Genomic DNA, 18,443 nt, shown 5'->3' on the forward strand with positions numbered 1-18,443 from the left:
CTTGGTTGAGGCAATGCCCGGTTATTTGATATTCGTATTCATTGTAAATTTCTGACTATAATCGATTGATTTAAGTAACAAACGCTGACATATTCTTTTCTATATACTAAATAACCACATTTGGCTAAAATGGAAGTCGATCGGGAGTAGTAACATGATCCATTTCTCCCGATAGCAAGTGGTATGAGTACCAACATGGCGGATACGTCTTAGCCAATGGGAAGGTGTGTCAGCCGTTGCTAGGGAAACTGTTGCTCAGCAGCAGAGTTGTTGGGGACAGGAGCAGGCTGCTGGAGACATATCACAAGGTGAGTAGGAAGTCCTGAATATTCTTGTATGGAATATAGTGTTAGGTTTATGTCATAGATTGGCGCCATTTCTTTTATGACTTTTATAACGTAATGGAAACTACATTTTGGAAACAAGGTGATTTTACCAGAGAGGATGATGATCTGTGCACAGGGTGGGTGTAGGTCTCCATGTTGTGACGGATTCATGCTCCACAACCTCTGAGAAGGGGCGTCAGGGATAGTCTGAAAGGGGGCGAGTAAATTGGTGCAAAGTTATAGGACAGATCTGCCAGATATACACCCAAGACCCCTGTGTGCAGACCCCGGACCAGACTACCCCTATGTGCAGACCCCAGACCAGACTACCCCTATGTGCAGACCCCAGACCAGACTACCCCTATGTGCAGACCCCGGACCAGACTACCCCTATGTGCAGACCCCAGACCAGACTACCCCTATGTGCAGACCCCGGACCAGACTACCCCTATGTGCAGACCCCAGACCAGACTACCCCTATGTGCAGACCCCAGACCAGACTACCCCTATGTGCAGACCCCAGACCAGACTACGCCTATGTGCAGACCCCGGATCAGACTACCCCTATGTGCAGACCCCAGACCAGACTACCCCTATGTGCAGACCCCGGATCAGACTACCCCTATGTGCAGACCCCAGACAAGACTACCCCTATGTGCAGACCCCAGACCAGACTACCCCTATGTGCAGACCCCGGATCAGACTACCCCTATGTGCAGACCCCAGACAAGACTACCCCTATGTGCAGACCCCAGACCAGACTACCCCCAAGTTTAGACCCCAGACCAGACTACCCCTATGTGCAGACCCCAGACAAGACTACCCCTATGTGCAGACCCCAGACCAGACTACCCCTATGTGCAGACCCCGGACCAGACTACCCCTATGTGCAGACCCCGGACCAGACTACCCCCAAGTTTAGACCCGAGACCAGACTACCCCTATGTGCAGACCCCGGATCAGACTACCCCTATGTGCAGACCCCAGACCAGACTACCCCTATGTGCAGACCCCGGATCAGACTACCCCTATGTGCAGACCCCAGACCAGACTACCCCTATGTGCAGACCCCAGACAAGACTACCCCTATGTGCAGACCCCAGACCAGACTACCCCCAAGTTTAGACCCCAGACCAGACTACCCCTATGTGCAGACCCCAGACCAGACTACCCCTATGTGCAGACCCCAGACCAGACTACCCCTATGTGCAGACCCCGGACCAGACTACCCCTATGTGCAGACCCCGGACCAGACTACCCCCAAGTTTAGACCCGAGACCAGACTACCCGCAAGGTGCAGACCCCGAACCGGGCGACCCCCAGGTGTAGATCCCAGGCCAAACTACCCCACATGTGCAGACCACCCCCAAATGCAGGCCTTGGACTAGACTACCCCTATGTGCAGACCCCAGACCAGACTACCCCTATGTGCAGACCCCAAACGAGACTACTCCCTAAGTTCAGACCCCGGACCAGGCAACCCCCAGGTGTAGACCCCAGGCCAAACTACCCCCCATGTGCAGACCCCAGATCAGACCACCCCCAAATGCAGACCTTGGACCAGACTACTATCAAGTGCAAACCCAAGACCAGACTACCCGTATGTGTAGACCTCAAACCAGACTACCCCCAAGTGCAGACCCCAGACCAGACTGTTGCCCAAGTTATTTATATTGATGACCTATCTTGAGGATAGGTCATCAATATCAGATCGGCGGGGGTCTGACACCCCTGCCGATCAGCTGGTTGAAGAGAAGGCGTGCGTCGTGCCAGTGCTGCCTTCTCTTCATTGTTTACCTGCTTGCCATCGCAACAGTAGCTGTGAGCAGTGTAATTACACCTAAGCTGTTCATTTCAGTGGGACGGCTCGTTCCTATACTACAATACTACAGACCCCCGCCGATCTGATATTAATGACCTATCCTGAGGATGGGTCATCAATAAAAATAACTTAGACAACCCTTTTAAATATAGATCTTGGACCAGACTACCCTAAGTACAAATCCAGACCAGACTATCCTTTATATACAGACCCCAGACCAGACTACTACTAAATACAGACCCTAGACCTGACTACTACTAAATACAGACCCTAGACCTGACTACTACTAAATACAGACCCTAGACCAGACTACTACTAAATACAGACCCTAGACCAGACTACTACTAAATACAGAGCCTAGGCCAGACTACTACTAAATACAGACCCTAGACCTGACTACTACTAAATACAGACCCTAGACCAGACTACTACTAAATACAGAGCCTAGACCTGACTACTACTAAATACAGACCCTAGACCAGACTACTACTAAATACAGAGCCTAGGCCAGACTACTACTAAATACAGACCCTAGACCTGACTACTACTAAATACAGACCCTAGACCTGACTACTACTAAATACAGACCCTAGACCTGACTACTACTAAATACAGAGCCTAGGCCAGACTACTACTAAATACAGAGCCTAGACCAGACTACTACTAAATACAGTCCCTAGACCTGACTACTACTAAATACAGACCCTAGACCAGACTACTACTAAATACAGAGCCTAGGCCAGACTACTACTAAATACAGACCCTAGACCTGACTACTACTAAATACAGACCCTAGACCAGACTACTACTAAATACAGACCCTAGACCAGACTACTACTAAATACAGACCCTAGACCAGACTACTACTAAATACAGACCCTAGACCAGACTACTACTAAATACAGACCCTAGACAAGACTACTACTAAATACAGACCCTAGACCAGACTACTACTAAATACAGACCCTAGACCTGACTACTACTAAATACAGACCCTAGACCTGACTACTACTAAATACAGAGCCTAGACCAGACTACTACTAAATAAAGACTCCAGACCAGACTACACAAAGATACAGACACTAGACCAGACTCCCCTAAACCCAGACACCAGACTACTACTAAATACAGACCCTAGACCAGACTACTACTAAATACAGAGCCTAGGCCAGACTACTACTAAATACAGACCCTAGACCAGACTACTACTAAATACAGTCCCTGGACCTGACTACTACTAAATACAGACCCTAGACCAGACTACTAGTAAATACAGACCCTAGACCAGACTACTACTAAATACAGAGCCTAGACCAGACTACTACTAAATACAGAGCCTAGACCAGACTACTACTAAATAAAGACTCCAGACCAGACTACAGAAAGATACAGACACTAGACCAGACTCCCCTAAACCCAGACACCAGACTACTCCTAAATACAGACCCTAAACTGCACTAGCCAAAAATAGACAGACCCTAGACCAGACTAAACCTTAATACAGACCAGAGACTACCCTTACAGACCCCTGGCTGGCCAAACTACCTCCAAATCCAGACGCCGGACCACAGTATCCCCAACTTGGAAGATGTCTTCTTTTTTTCATGAGAGTTTGCAGACCACACCGAGAACTGCGATGATGCCCTCAGAGTCTGAAGACCCCGCTGCTTGATATGTATGGCGCACATCAGACTGGTTATATACTTGGTGAAATTCCTTTGATCTAGCAGCGGAGCCAGCATAAGTGATCGTAGCAGTGTGCTCATACTGCTGAGGGGTTGTCGCACTGTATCAGTGTGGATAGCAGCAATAAGGAAAGACATGTGTGCTGCTGACATGTTTAGCTTACAGAAGATTGTCTAGATAGAAAACATTGTAACAAACCATCAGCTGTGAGAAGTGTTGTAAAGGTTTGCAGACTTGGAATGTAAACCCGATGCCAGTGTGAACTTACCCTTTATATTTTGCCCCCTGTCAGGCAGCCATGCCCAGCACCGCAACTCTTTCTGGGGTGAAACCTCCCATTCATGAGCAGATCACAGAGCTACAGAAGAAAATTCAGCTTTTGGGTAAGACCGTGTGCTGCACGACTACTGTGGTGTAGACCCAGGGTCTATCAAGATGGCAGCCGTTATGTACATGTGTATACCTTAGAGCAGTAGTTGGTAACTGACTTGTGCCGATTCTTGGCAGATGGCGACCACAAGGCGTACCAGGAGAGCGCCAGCTCAACCGTCCAGAAGAACTGGGAGACCATTCAGTTCCTGCGGCATGAGAACAAGAAGTTGCACAAGAAGTTGGCTGATGCCCTTGCGGTAAGGTTCTGAAGTAGATCAGCGTGCGGAGCTTTATTCTACCCTAGTAGGCAATATATGGCGGCACACAGAACGCCTAAAAGGAAACCATCAGCAATGCTCCCAGTAGTTCTGGGAAAAGGAAAAGTGACCCTCAGGGGCATTGAAGGGATTCTACAGGATTAGGCCTCTTACACACGACAAAAAATGGATCCGGAAAAAATATGGACGACATCCGTGTGCATTCCGTATTTTGCGGAACGGAACAGCCGGCCCCTAATAGAACAGTTCTATCCTTGTCTGTAATGCGGAGAATAATAGGACATGTTCTATTTTTTTACAGAACGGAAATACGGATATACGGAAACGGAATGCACACGGAGTACCTTCCTTTTTTTTGCGGACCCATTGAAGTGAATGGTTCCGCATACGATCCGTAAAAAGAAACGGACGCGGAAAGAAAATACGTTTGTGTGCAAGAGGCCTTATAAAAACAGGTCTGCTTTCGTCCAGCAGCGCCACACCTGTTCTGTCACGTTCTGTACAGCTAAGCTGAAATACCGGGCACAGCCTATGGAAAGGTGTGGTGCTGCTTCTGAGGGAAAGTAGCTATATTTTTTAAATCTAGAACAGCCCCTTTTTATGATTAGCCCCAAGGTATATTTTTGTCCTCCCAAAAATACACTGAAGACACCACATCGTGGAATTTCCATTGCAAAATTTGCTGCTTTTCAGCAGCAAATTCTGCAGCAAAATCTGGTCACATGCAAATTCACAGCGTATCAGCCCCATGCGGACATACACTAAGGCCCCTTGCACAAAATAGCACTGGGAGGTCAGGCCGGGAGCTGCGTTGCGTACTCGCTGCGGGTGGAACGCTCGTCTGCAAGAGGCCTAAGACAGGGCAGGTTTAGATACACCACATCATCAGTACGGCTTTAGGCCTCTTTCACATGAGCGTGACGGATTGGCTCCGGATGCATTCAGTGAAACTCGCACCATTTTGCAAGCAAGTTCAGTCAGTTTTGTCTGCGATTGCGTTCAGTTCCGTTTTTTCCGTGCGAATGCAATGCGTTTTTCAGGCGTGTGATAAAAAACTGAAGGTTTACAAACAACATCTCTTAGCAACCATCAGTAAAAAACACATTGCATCTGCACTTGCTTGCGGATGCAATGCGTTTTTCACGCAGCTTCATTCACTTCTATGGGGCCAGGGCTGCGTGAAAAATGCAGAATATAGAACATGCTGCGATTTTCATGCAAAAGTGATGCGTGAAAAACAAAGCTCATGTACACAGACCCATTGAAATGAATGGGTCTGGATTCAGTGCGGGTGCAATGCATTCACGTCACGCATTGCACCCCCGTGGAAAACTTTCTCGTGTGAAAGGGGCCTTATTGGGCCTGGTCCTCGTATACATCTATGAATTACCCCTACCCCAAATAATTTGCCCTATTATAAACTTAGGCCTTTATACATTTGACTTTGATGATCACCTGAGGGTCGGGGGCATTGGGTCAAAAATTCTCGGTGCTTGCAACTCCTCAGGTGACCACCATTGGTCCCCTCAAGAGCATGGAGATCCAACATGGTCACCTCCATCCAGGTACTGTCACGGATGAAGTTGCAGATAGCTGGAACTAATAAATAAACGACCGACTGGCTTGATCCCAAACTAAGGAGCATATAGGTGAGCCCTATAAAACCCTAAGAGCTCTCCCTGACTGCTATGCACATGCAAGGGTCTCAATGGTAGACGATTGCATGCCCACGTACCTAGGACTGTGTGACACCTGAAAACCCTATAATAGTGAGGGGACACAACCACCAGCTCTCTGCACATAATACGGATGGAGTCAGGGTCACCTAGAATCAAGCCAGCAAGGAAACACAATAAAAGAAAAGACTTATCTGAGCAAGCAGCAGCAGCAGCCTCCAGCAGTTAACACCTCATCCAGGAAGTAGTATAAACCGCAAAGTGAGGCAGTATGGGAGGGAATATAAAGGAAGATGATTAGTCTAAATAAGTGACACCTGGCAGAAGGAAAGGAGATGACAAAGTGAAACCAAAACAAAGAACATCATACAAGAGGTAGAGAAGAACGTCTGCCAGACCTTCTCACAGAACTGGCGGTGACAGGTACTTCCCAGCATGCTTAGCGCTTGCTTAGATTATTCACTGAAAAGTGTAGCTTTCACCTGAATTTTCTGAGTGGGCATAGTGACGTCACTAGTGATAATTTATGGGGCAGTATTGTCTCTAAATTCATCCATTTTCTCACTGTGTGTTCCTCAGGGTGATGAGAAGGTGATTAAGGAGGCTTTTCATAGTCATGTGGTGGAGAGGGCAGCCATGAGGAGCAAAAGTGGACAGGTAAGTGGCTATGTGTTTATTCATGTTCTAGTTCATGTTCATTTAAAGGGAAACTCCAGTGAGAACCTGAGTTCCCCATGGGAAAACCTACCTGAAGTGCTGATGTCTTCTGCCTTCCTTTATAATAAGATTTCTGCTGAAACTTGCCCGGTGTGTTGCATAGCAAAGGTTTATACAGGTGTTGAGTGACAACATCAGATCGTCATTGTCCTGTGTGATCCAGTTGTTGTCACTCAGACGTCTTCCAGATTCCTGTAAAACCAAAGGAGCCGGGCCCAAGGTGGGACTTTAAAGGGGTTGTCTAGAATTTCAGTACTGATGGGCTATCCTCAGGATTGGCCATCAGTATCAGATTGGCAGGAGTCCGGCACCCCACAACCCGGCCGATCAGCTGTTTGGATTGTGGGCTGTGGCTTCAGAAGTAATCAGTGGAACCACAAAGCTTTGTACATTGTGTAGTGGATGGAGCTGGTACCTATAGCGCTGCTCCCACTGAATGATTGTGAACAGTGCTGCAGTTGCCAGCTCCGTCCACTACACAATAGATGGAGCTGTGTATTTTTGGAGTCAGAGCTATAAAACAGCTGATCGCCAGAGGTGCGGGGTGTCAGACTCATCAGTATTAAAATACTGGACAACCCCTGTCCAGAATTATGTTGGTAAGGCCTCATGCACATAACTGAATTCTGCATACGTGTCCGATCTGCACCTTTTTTGCGGATCGGACACATACTGATTCATTTCCATGGGTCCTGTGGGGATTCGCTCTGGTAGACAGGCTTGCGGACGCAGTATAGAGACAACAACAAAGTCTCTAACTTAAACGGTTTGGTGTTTATTCGCACATAAGGATAAGCAAAACAAAAAGTCAGTTACAAGGAAAACCGTCACCTTGAGTCTGGTGTTGGTTCACACCATGCAGCAATGCAGAAGTCCTTGGACATAGCAGAAACCACCTGCTCTCACGCCAACAAGGTAGCAGGCCTTTACGCAGGCCCAAACTCCCAGGTCTCAACACAGAGACTGACAGAGCTTCACTGTCAGAGAGGAGTAAATTCCTACCACCTGACAGTGCTGCCTGTGTTTTGTAGCCCAAACCAAGACCCGGCCTGGAACGTGGGGAGCAGCCACCCACCCTGCACTTTGGCTGCTCCCAGTAAGAGCCGGCCCGGATCGGCTTTAGAGCTATACTAAATAGCAAAACCATGTCAAGCCAGCACTAGCTGCCGCTGACACACGAAATTACCGGCTCTTTCCTCACCGAGGCCAGGAATCTCGGTGACACATACCTTCCTTCAATGACGGACCCTTGCGCCTTCCTACAGTCCGCAAAAAAAGCCCAAAAACAAACAGAACATGGATGTCATCTGTGTGCTGTCTGCCTCTGTATGTCTGTTCCGCAATGTCCATATTGCAGTCAAGAATGGTCATTTCTAGTGATGGGAGTGACAAACATGCCGATTGCACAGTAAGGTAGCCATATTTTGCAGCGCATGTGCAGTTCAGTGGATGAAGCCGCTGGCTACAGAGGGTATTGTGACATCGAAGAGGGTAGGAGGTGGAGAGAAGAAGAGGAGGAGCAGGACTCCATTCTTAAGGGGCGGGCTGGGCTTCTTTGGTGATGACTACAGCCCCTTGGGCTATTTTATGTTCATTTGCATATTTATAAAAGACAGTTTTTCGGGGCCAAAAGACGAGGGATCAGGGCATAAAGGTGTATTTAGAAAGTACATTAGGTAAGCTAAAGGGCGTTGCTAACAGTTAGAAATGGTCCGCGGTGGTGACAGACTTGCTTTAACCCGCGTGGTGAACGTCAATGCCAGAATTGCCGTCCTGCTTCCCAAAAAATTATCAAAAGTCGTATCCGAAAATGGTATCCATAAAAACTTTAGCTTGCCCCGCAAAGGGGACACACAGAAGACATCACAATGATTGAAACTCAGCTTTCCAAGACACCAATGTCCACCATGAATGGTCAGAATGTGAACAGAGCCAGAGCTGGCTTTTCACCACTGTGATGGCAGCCATATTGGTGGCCTTAATATATTGACTGATGACATGGTTTGTCCCATAGCAGACTTGCCAAGCTTGGTCGGAGCTGTGATTGCAGCCATGTTGGTTATTAGCCAGCTTGACAGGAGAGGACTAAGCAAGGACAGACATTTGCAGGTGGCGGTTTTTATTCTGAGTTATCTTTCGCAGGCTGCTGTGCAGTTGATGGACCAGAAGCTCTGCGACAAGATCAAGCGTCTCAATGCCTTACGACACCATACAGACATTCGGAGGAAACGCTTGGAGGAACTGCAGACTTTATACAAGCAAAATGCTGCTGGTGAGGAAGACAAGCAGGAGAAAGATGGTGGGGTGGCACAGGAGGAACAGGTAATTGCCTTCCAGTCTTATTTTCCTAGTGGGCAGGGCAGGAATAAGGTTGGTTGTAAAGAGCAAGATGGCGGAAGTGGCACACAGCAACCCAGACACCATGCTAGGGTTGTACAGTAGGCACACTCAGATGTATGCGACCTAGCTTTCCTCTTAGGCTATGCTGTTTATGCAACCGTTGTTCACTGCAGACACCTAATGCGGTGTATGTCCCGACATGTCCCTTCTTGAGTTGTTTGCACCTTTAAAGCTGCAGCGCTGCCTCCTATTGAAAACCATGGGAAGCAGAATCCACACGGCCACTGCTGCAATTTTGGCATGGGGTCCAACCAAAATTCTGGCAGCCTAAACCACTGTGTGGACATCCCCTTAGTCTCGTTGGCCTCATGCACACACCCATGCGGACAGCACCCCGTGTGCAGTCCGCATCCGTATGTCCGTTCCGCAGCCTGCAAAATTTTTTAGGATAGGACATTTCTACAGAAGTGAAAAAAATGGCGGCATGCACGCAGCCGGTATCTGCAAAACACATACGGCCTTAGTTTTCCTCGGTTTCAGTCTTGGGAAAGCTAGAAAACAATCCGTATGCCGGCCATCACAGCTCCCACTGTACAGGATTTCCCAGAATCATAACTTAAAAGGCTTTTCCAAGACTTTCATACTGATGACCTATCCTCTGGACATGGTCAGCAGTATCTGAACGGTGGGGGTCTGACATCCGGTAGGGTAAATTTGTCACAGAATGACTCCATTAGCCCACGTACTTAGAGCGTAATGGAAGGGTCAGCTTCTGTGGTCATATGGTATATTGTGTCTCTTCATGTCTTACTTGTTTCACCCACAGAGTGAAGCCACAGAACAGGAGGAAACTCCTCAGCAGGTTAAATATTTCTCATTTGTAAAAAAAAAAAATCCAATATTCACATGTCTCCTGTGATTCTGCTTCAAAAGATAACGACTACTCTCCTCACTATCCTCTCCTGGATCGGGGGCTGTGTGCACTTTACTATCTGTTGCAACGATGGTGTTTTGTCAGCACAGAAATGTGAAACTATGTTCTAAGTTCACAAAATGACATTCTGTGACACAATCTGGACCATATTCTGATCAGCCATGACATTAAAACCATTGTGTAGGTGCCACCAAAACAGTCTCCATGGACTCCACGAGACCTCTGAAGGTGTCCTTTGACATCTAGCACTAGATGTTAGCAGTAGATCCTGGAAGTTGCTCGTTGTGACCTCCATACATAGGACTTGTTTTTCCACAACATTCCACAGAGGGCGATCAGATTGAGATCTGGGGAATTCGGAGACAAGACATCTCCTAGATCTTTTTGTCATGTTCCTCATTCCTGAACAATGTTTGCAGGTTAGAGGGAGAATCATCTTGCTGAACGAGACCACTGCCATTAGGGGGCACCACGGCCGTGAAGGGAGTACTTTTCTGTACATTGTTTAGGCAGGGAGTACGTGTTACATCCACATAATGTCAGGACCGGAAGTTTCCCACCATTGCCCAGAGCATCACACTCCTCCGCTGGCTTGTCTTCTTCCCATAGTGCATCCTGGTGCCATCTCTTCCCGGCCATCCACATGATGTAAATCTTGAGTTGTCGGACCAGGCTGCCTTCTTCCATTGCCCCATGGTCCAGTTCTTACACTGACAGGTCCACTTTCGGTGGTGAACAGGGGTCAGCGCAGGCACTCTGACTGGTCTGTGACTACTCGGCCCCATACACAGCAAGCTGCCTGTGACTAGAGTTGCATTGGGTATAGAAGTTTCGATACTGAAAAGATACTTTTAGACCCGGATCAATACAATACCGGGTCTTAATATTTAACGATACTAGGCTGCACTGCTGCGCAGCCTAGTATTTGTTAGAGAACATGGCACGCGCTGCTCTCAGCACGTGCCATGTTCTCCTCAGCAGCACAGGCAGTCCCTCCCTCCCCCTGTGCTGCTTCCACCAATGGACTGATAGCACTGCGGAGGAGGGGAGGGACTGCGGCCAGTGCGCCACCAATGAATATAACTAACACATTAATTTAAGTGTAGGCAGCGGGTGCCGACAGCGGTATCAGGTGCCGCACCTGAGGGGTTAATTACCGGGGATTGCAGCGCCGTGTCATAGAGGGCAGGTGCCGGGTATGTGATACCGCTGCCAGCACCCGCCATCTACACTTAAATTAATGTGTTAATTATATTTATTGGTGGCACAGTGCGCCCCCCCCCCCCCCCAATTTATAACTATTATAATCATTGGTGGCGCAGTGGCCACAGGTCCCCTCCCCTCCTCCTCATTGGTGGTAGTGGCAGCTTCTGATCGGAGCCCCAGCAGTGTAATCGCGGGGCTCTGATCGGTTACCAAGGCAGCCAGGACACTACTGAAGCCCTGGCTGCCATGGTAACCTCCCTGCTGCTGTGTGTACTATGCACAGGGCAGCAGGGAGAGTGTGAGGTCCTATTCACCCTGATAGAGCTCTATTAGGGTGAAAAGGATAAGGGATTAAAAGATCCCAGGTTCAAGCCCCTAAGGGGGCTAATAGTTAGTAAGTAAAAAGTTTAAAAAAATTAAATAAAATACTAAAAGTTTAAATTGCCCCCTTTCCCAATTTTAAATATAAAATATATATAAACAATAAAAAATAAACATATTACTTATTGCCATGCCCGAAAAAGTGCGAACTATTAAAATATTAAAAAATATCTTCCATGCGGTGAACGCCGTAACAGAAAAAAAATAAAAACCGCGCAATTCGCCATTTTTTGGTCACCTTGTCCCCCCCAAAAAATAAGATAGGACTGTTCGATTATGGGCTGGACGTTCCATAAAATGAGGAATGCACACGGCTTTTTTGATGTTTTATTTTTTTCCGAATGGTATCGAATATTGCAGTACTTTTTATGGTATGGAAATCGAATCAAAATTTTGGCATCGTGACAACCCTAGCTGTGACAGAGCTCGATAATAACATAGTGACTCTCCTGTAGGCTGCAATGGTAAATTAATGCGGTCTATGGGAGAAGCGATCAGACAATTGCAGGCTAAAAGTAATAATAAAAGAATGACATGGATATCGTCGCCCTCCAAAATGCCTGAACTATTAAAATATAAAAATATTTATCAGTATGGTGAAAACCGTAATGAAAAAATGGCCAATTTGCTGCTCTATTTCCCCCCCCCCCCCCCCCAAAACTAAAACTAATAAGTTATCAAAAAGTCATATACAACCCACAATAGTATCAATAAAAATTACAGATCACCCACCAAAAAAATGAATCCTCACACAGCTCCGTAGACGTAACTATAAAAAAAGTAATGAGGGTCTTAATATGGCGATGCAAAGAAAAAACGTATTTTTAGCAAAGTTTTAATTTTTTGTTAAGTATTAAAACACAAGAAAAACGTTATAACTGGTGGTATCGCCGTAATCGTCCTGACTAGTGTTGAGCGAACCTGTGGTTTCAAGTTCGGCGTACAAGGTTCGGGTTTTCAAAGAATTCCGCTATGGATTCTGCTACTACGGACTATAAGTTATGGTCCGTGGTAGCGTAATTCATAACGGAATTCTTAGATAACCCGAAACTTGTACGCCGAACTTGAAACCACAAGTTCGCTCAACACTAATCCAGACCTGCAGAATGGAGGGAACAGGTCAGTTTTACCGCATGGGGAACTCCATAGAGATGAAACCCGTAAAACTGTGGCGAAATTGCGTAGATTTTTTTTTTTTCAGTTCCACCCCATTTTACATTTTTTTCCCAGCTTCCCACTACATTGTATGTAATATTAAATGGTGCCATTAGAAAGTGCAAAAAAAAACAAGCCGTAGACAGAAAAATAAAAAAAAAGGTATGGCTTCGGGAAAGTAGGGAGTAAAAAAACCAAAAAAAAAAACGGAAACTCACTTAGTGTTGAATCTATTTTTATTGAATAGAAAAAGAACACAACAATCATACATAGCAACCAAGACATTGTATGAAAAATATATCTCCAATTCCATTTCCAAGACCATGCGAAACATAAAATAAAGTGCACAAATGGATTCAGAGACCACCATATTTCTCTGGGACGCAACCATGAGGACCAGAGAAGACAAATGCCATCAGATAAATGCTAAAGGAGAGATTCAGCAATATTAGGTACATACAGTGCGATATAAAGAACCTTGACTGCTAAAAAGGAAGGCAAAAGGAACTTAGGACACATTCCTGAGATACTCAGTGATGGCGGTTTGAACAAAGGGCTACTAATATGTAACTCTTAAGTGAAACAGATTAAATCGTTAACCTAGAAGAGACAGGGGGACAGACAAGAAAAAAAAACACGACAAAACAAAAGACAGGGGAGGGAGGGGGGGTGGAGAGTGGGGGGGGGGAAAGGGGAAAGGACAAGACATCATATCACGAATCCCAGGTACAGTCACCTGAGACCAACCAGGTTTGAAAACGAGAAGAGCTCCTAAATTGATTCCAGGGTTCCCAGGTTAGTGCAAATGTTTGGACTTGATTCAAGGCCTCAGCTTCCATTTCTTCCATCCTGAATAAGGCATCCAGGGCACGGGAAACTCACTTATACGTCTTTGTGAGGGACATTCGGACGGCTGGATTGTTTGACACTTTTTTGGGGCATGTAATAAATAGTTTTGCAGGTCTTTGGTGGGATTTGAACATGAGACCCTCTGTATGGTAGGCAGAATATTTACTATTACACTATAGACCTGCCCTGTAATAAATTATTTTGCAGATCTGTGGCGGGATTTGAACATGAGACTCTCTGTATGGTAGATAGGATATTTACCATTACAATAAAGACCTGTCCTGTAATAAATTATTTTACGGGTCTTTGGTGGGATTTAAACCCCAGACGCTCTGCATGGTAGGTAGTATATTTACCATTACACTATAGGCCTGTCCTGACTTTTTGTGGCACAGAATATAATTTAGTAAACCTTGCGCTGTGATACAGAATTCAGTGACACAGACGGTTATTTTGTGAACTATTATAGATTTTTTTTAGTGATATACACTTATATTCTCCTTGTACCTGCAATACCCAGCTTTTAACCCCAAATTCTCTCTCTACAGACCCTGCGCCTATTGGAAAATCGACTGGAAAAAGCCCAGCTGAAGTTACAAGAGTCAGAACACATATACAGCGTGTACCAGAAGCTCAAGGACCATATGCAGGTGACGTATGAGAGCGCCGTATTCACCGCTCTGCTGTATGTTGTGTCTGCAGGTCTGGAAGTTTACATTACTCGTCATTGTCACTGCAGGAGGAAAGCCTAACGTTTCAGTCACAGCTGGATCTGCTGGAGGCTGAGATCCTCCGCCAGAGGAATGAATTGAAGGAACTTCAGACGATGAACAAGGATGCGGTGATGTCACGGGATATGGCCCGGGTATGTGGGAGTGGGGGGGGTACAATGTAAGCTATGACGTCATATATCTTTATACTGATACACAGAGCAGACGCCTTTGCAAACTCTAAGCTGCACGGTTGCCACAGAGCCACCGCCATATAGTGTTCTGCACCACTCACCTCTTGAAACGTACCCTCAGCTGGCAGGTCATCTCCAGTCCTCGTCTTGGGGATAGTTACAGCTGAATTGATTGGCATTATGTCCTAATTACAGGCCGAACTTCAGCGCCAGGAGGAAGAGTTTCACCGCGAGCGCAGGGAGAGGGAGCGGATCCTGCAGGAATACAAGCGTCAGGCTGAGGAGAGACGCATGTATGCTGAGCGAGCAGAACGAAGGGTGAGTAGCCATTTGCACATCACTACAAGTACAGGATTATATCAAAACTGACATTGGTGAGACATTTCCTGTCCTCGGTGGTGCTACAGATACAGCAGAGGAACCAAGTTCATCCACTAGGGGGAACTTAGGCCCTAATTGCACATTATATTATTATGTTCAGTATATGTATGAGTAGCTCCCCCTTGTGGTGGCGTCTCACAGATCTAAATCTGGCCCCAGATTTCTGTACGTCCACCTAATGGTTTTAAAGGTGATTTGCTCTTCACCATCAAACGTATTGTCAGGATAACAAAACTAACACTGTCGCCACCATTGACTTTTTAGGCTCAGCGTGTGACTTTGCCTGGAGAGGATGCACCTATCGACATCCAGCTGGTATCTAATGGACATGAGGAGGAAAAGGCCATCCATTCCTATCAGGAGGCTTTTCAGAGGATAAAGGAGGCCACGGGGGTGACAGATACACAGGTGAGCGAGGTTGGAGATGGATGGCAGGAAATAATCTGAGGGGCTTGAAGGAGTTGTTCCATCTCCTACTCTGGTGGGCACAACCCAATCATTTAATGGTCATCCTGTAATAGTTTACCAGGGCGGCTGAGAGTCACAGTCTGGTCTGAGGCAGCTGTTAACCATCCTTTCCCTGTATTCTCATATAATCAGGAAGTGGTGAGACGCTTCATTGCTCAGGGAGAGACGCACAGACACTTGGAGGAGCTGAAGAGTGAGAATGAGCGGACCTTGGTGAGGCTTAAAGAGGAAAAGGAGAGATTGCAGGATGCCTTCCAGGAGCTCAAGTATTCAGGGGAAGCCAAGCTATCCAGGTACCTACGCATTTCAGACCTGGTTCTCTGGTTAAAGGGGTACTCCCACAATAATAAATGATTTAAAAAAAACTCGTTGAAATGCACTGTTCGGGTAGTTGGGTCAAGACAGGAGAAAAGCCCAGCTCTGGCACAACCCAATGTCATTTTGCATTTCAATTGGGTAATGGTTAAATTCAACTTCGATCACCCCCATGTTATCAGCATAGTCCATAAAGCTGGGCCCGATGTAACCAGCTTGTTGTCCAGGGACCCTTCTGATGGCTGTCAAAACAACTAAAACCCCTCAGAGTGGCAAACAAAAGTCAACTACTCTGCAGTAGTTGTCTGTATCCTTCACCCACACTGCTGGTTATAGAATTCCTACTATATCCTCCAGCTCCATCTTTTATCCCACTGCATACATTGGTGGACTACTTGAGGAAGGCTGCTATACGTCTTCACAATAAGGTAAGTTTGGGCCCCTCATTTGTCTGCTCCTCCACTACCCGATGCTTCCTGCCAAATGCTTGTTTTGCCGGCAGCTATGTCCCCTATATTGCTGTACTCGTTAAGAACAACAGTTCCATAACGTGACTAGAGATGTCCACCTCATACACAATCCTTACTAGTCCTATCATATCTTCTACAACCACAGCGGTCAACAGGTTTTAGAAGAGCTCCAAGCTCATCTACATAAGGAAGAGAAGAGACGAGACAAATATAAGGAGGAACTGGAGAAAATGACCAAAATCTTGGTGGAAGCAAAATCCGGAGTGGAGCACTTAGCCACCAAAGTGCAGCACATCAAGGTGGTGAGTACTCGGTTCATACGGAGGTAAGGACAGTTTTTAGAAAAAGCAATGATGGCTACAGCTATATTCTCTTATCAGCCCAGGAGCCATTTTCCAGCAAAGGATCTGTCTCCTCAGTTAGATGAGTATGTCCTGGATGCCATGGACACCACCGATCAGAAGCTGCAGAAACTCTTGGAGGAGTTAGATGGGCAAAACATTGGAGAGATCCTAAGGCAGATGGAGGAAGAGGACGTAAGTTGAAGAGTTTGTACAATGCCATTTTTCTGCGTATCAGATGCAGGCACATCATTTCTATGGGGCCGCAAAAGATGCAGAGAGCACACCGGGTACTGTCTGCATCCATAGGTACATTACGCGGCTCCACAAAAAATATAGAACATGTCCTATTCTTGTCCATATTGTGAACTAGAATAGTCATTGCTACAATAGAGCAGAACGTGCGGAACGGGAAACTGCGGGGCACACACAACCGGTATCCATGTTTTGGGGAGCCATACATATGGTCATGAAAGGTATTTTTTTTCCAGAAAAAGCTCCACTTTTGTCCACGGGCTGTGACTGCTATGTGAGTGGGGTTGCAGTGTCTTCGCATACTGTGGAGAATTGCACAATAACCTCTTGTCTTCAGTTTCAGGCTTCCATTGAGGGCAAACTCCCAGCATTTAACGTTCGGATCCCGCTGCCGGCACTGGCCAAGCAGGATACATTTGAGGGTAAGCTGGGAGGTCTGGGCATATGGACGCTCGTATAACTGAGGCTCGCTGGTTATTAACATATGTCTTTCCTCCAGATGATGAGGACAGTGGAGAGGACGAAGGGGACGTGGTGACCCGGGCCAGTCTGAAGAAACAGTCTCAACAAATCATAGAGTCGAAGACCAAGAGAAAGACCCGTCCCAAGAAGAAGGGGAAGCAGTGAGGGATATCGGTGGAGAAGCCTCCTGTCCTGTTACCACCTGACATTCTTACATCTACACTGAACAACCTGACCTATCTGTCCTGCATCTTAGCACTACAATCAACTACTCATCCTGTCTGCAATCATCTACCTGTCCGGTGACATACTTCTGTGCTCATCTATATGTCCTGTATCATACTCCTATGCTAATTCACATATACTACTGTACTTTCTAGTTGGCTTACTTCCTAATTTTATTTTCTGTACCTGTCCTACTTTCTAGTTCTATTCTAATCTGTTCTACACTCATCTACCTGTCCTGTTTAGTATTTTTACACTCAGCTGCCTGCCCTGTTTAATAGTTCTTTGCTCGGCCACCTGTCCTTTTTTTTTTACAGCTCTCCATTTAGCTGCCTGTCTTGTTTTATAGCTCTGCACTCAGCTACCTGTCTTGTTTTATACTTCTACACTCAGCTAGCTGTCCTGTTTTCTGAACTCAGCTACCTGTCCTGTTTTATACTTCTACACTCAGCTACCTGTCCTGTTTTATAGCTCTCCATTTAGCTGCCTGTCTTGTTTTATAGCTCTGCACTCAGCTACCTGTCCTGTTTTATAGCTCTCCATTTAGCTGCCTGTCTTGTTTTATAGCTCTGCACTCAGCTACCTGTCCTGTTTTATACTTCTACACTCAGCTAGCTGTCCTGTTTTCTGAACTCAGCTGCCTGTTCTGTTTTATAGTTCTGCACTCAGCTTTCTGTCCTGTTTCAAACTTCCATGCTTCTCTATATAAAATCCAGTCATCCTGCTCTTACGGGCTTGATTATAGTCCAGCGGTAACAGAATATAAGATTGCTGCTGTATCTGGTTTAGACACTTAGTCACGCCCTTAGTTTTTTTCTGAGTGGTTTCTTTCATTCATCCACCACCACAGTCTGTTCCCCATCTTACCCCCTTCCCTCCC

The 18,443-nt window shown here is 46.4% G+C and overlaps 1 protein-coding gene across 1 annotated transcript; it reads left to right on the top strand.

Moving 5' to 3' along the window:
- The first annotated feature begins 93 nt into the window (after nucleotides 1-93).
- Nucleotides 94-17,991, top strand: ODAD3 (outer dynein arm docking complex subunit 3). The gene is made up of 15 exons (XM_040415005.1): nucleotides 94-308; nucleotides 4,127-4,217; nucleotides 4,342-4,463; nucleotides 6,740-6,817; nucleotides 9,020-9,199; nucleotides 10,044-10,079; nucleotides 14,291-14,392; nucleotides 14,482-14,607; nucleotides 14,842-14,964; nucleotides 15,292-15,435; nucleotides 15,628-15,788; nucleotides 16,426-16,582; nucleotides 16,661-16,816; nucleotides 17,214-17,298; nucleotides 17,376-17,991. The coding sequence occupies exons 2-15, from the start codon at nucleotides 4,133-4,135 to the stop codon at nucleotides 17,501-17,503; spliced, it is 1,683 nt and encodes a 560-aa protein (XP_040270939.1). The 5' UTR covers nucleotides 94-308; nucleotides 4,127-4,132; the 3' UTR covers nucleotides 17,504-17,991.
- Nucleotides 17,992-18,443: the final 452 nt, after the last annotated feature.

This window comes from Bufo bufo, chromosome 1 (assembly GCF_905171765.1).
Source record: "Bufo bufo chromosome 1, aBufBuf1.1, whole genome shotgun sequence".
Classification (NCBI taxonomy): domain Eukaryota; kingdom Metazoa; phylum Chordata; class Amphibia; order Anura; family Bufonidae; genus Bufo; species Bufo bufo.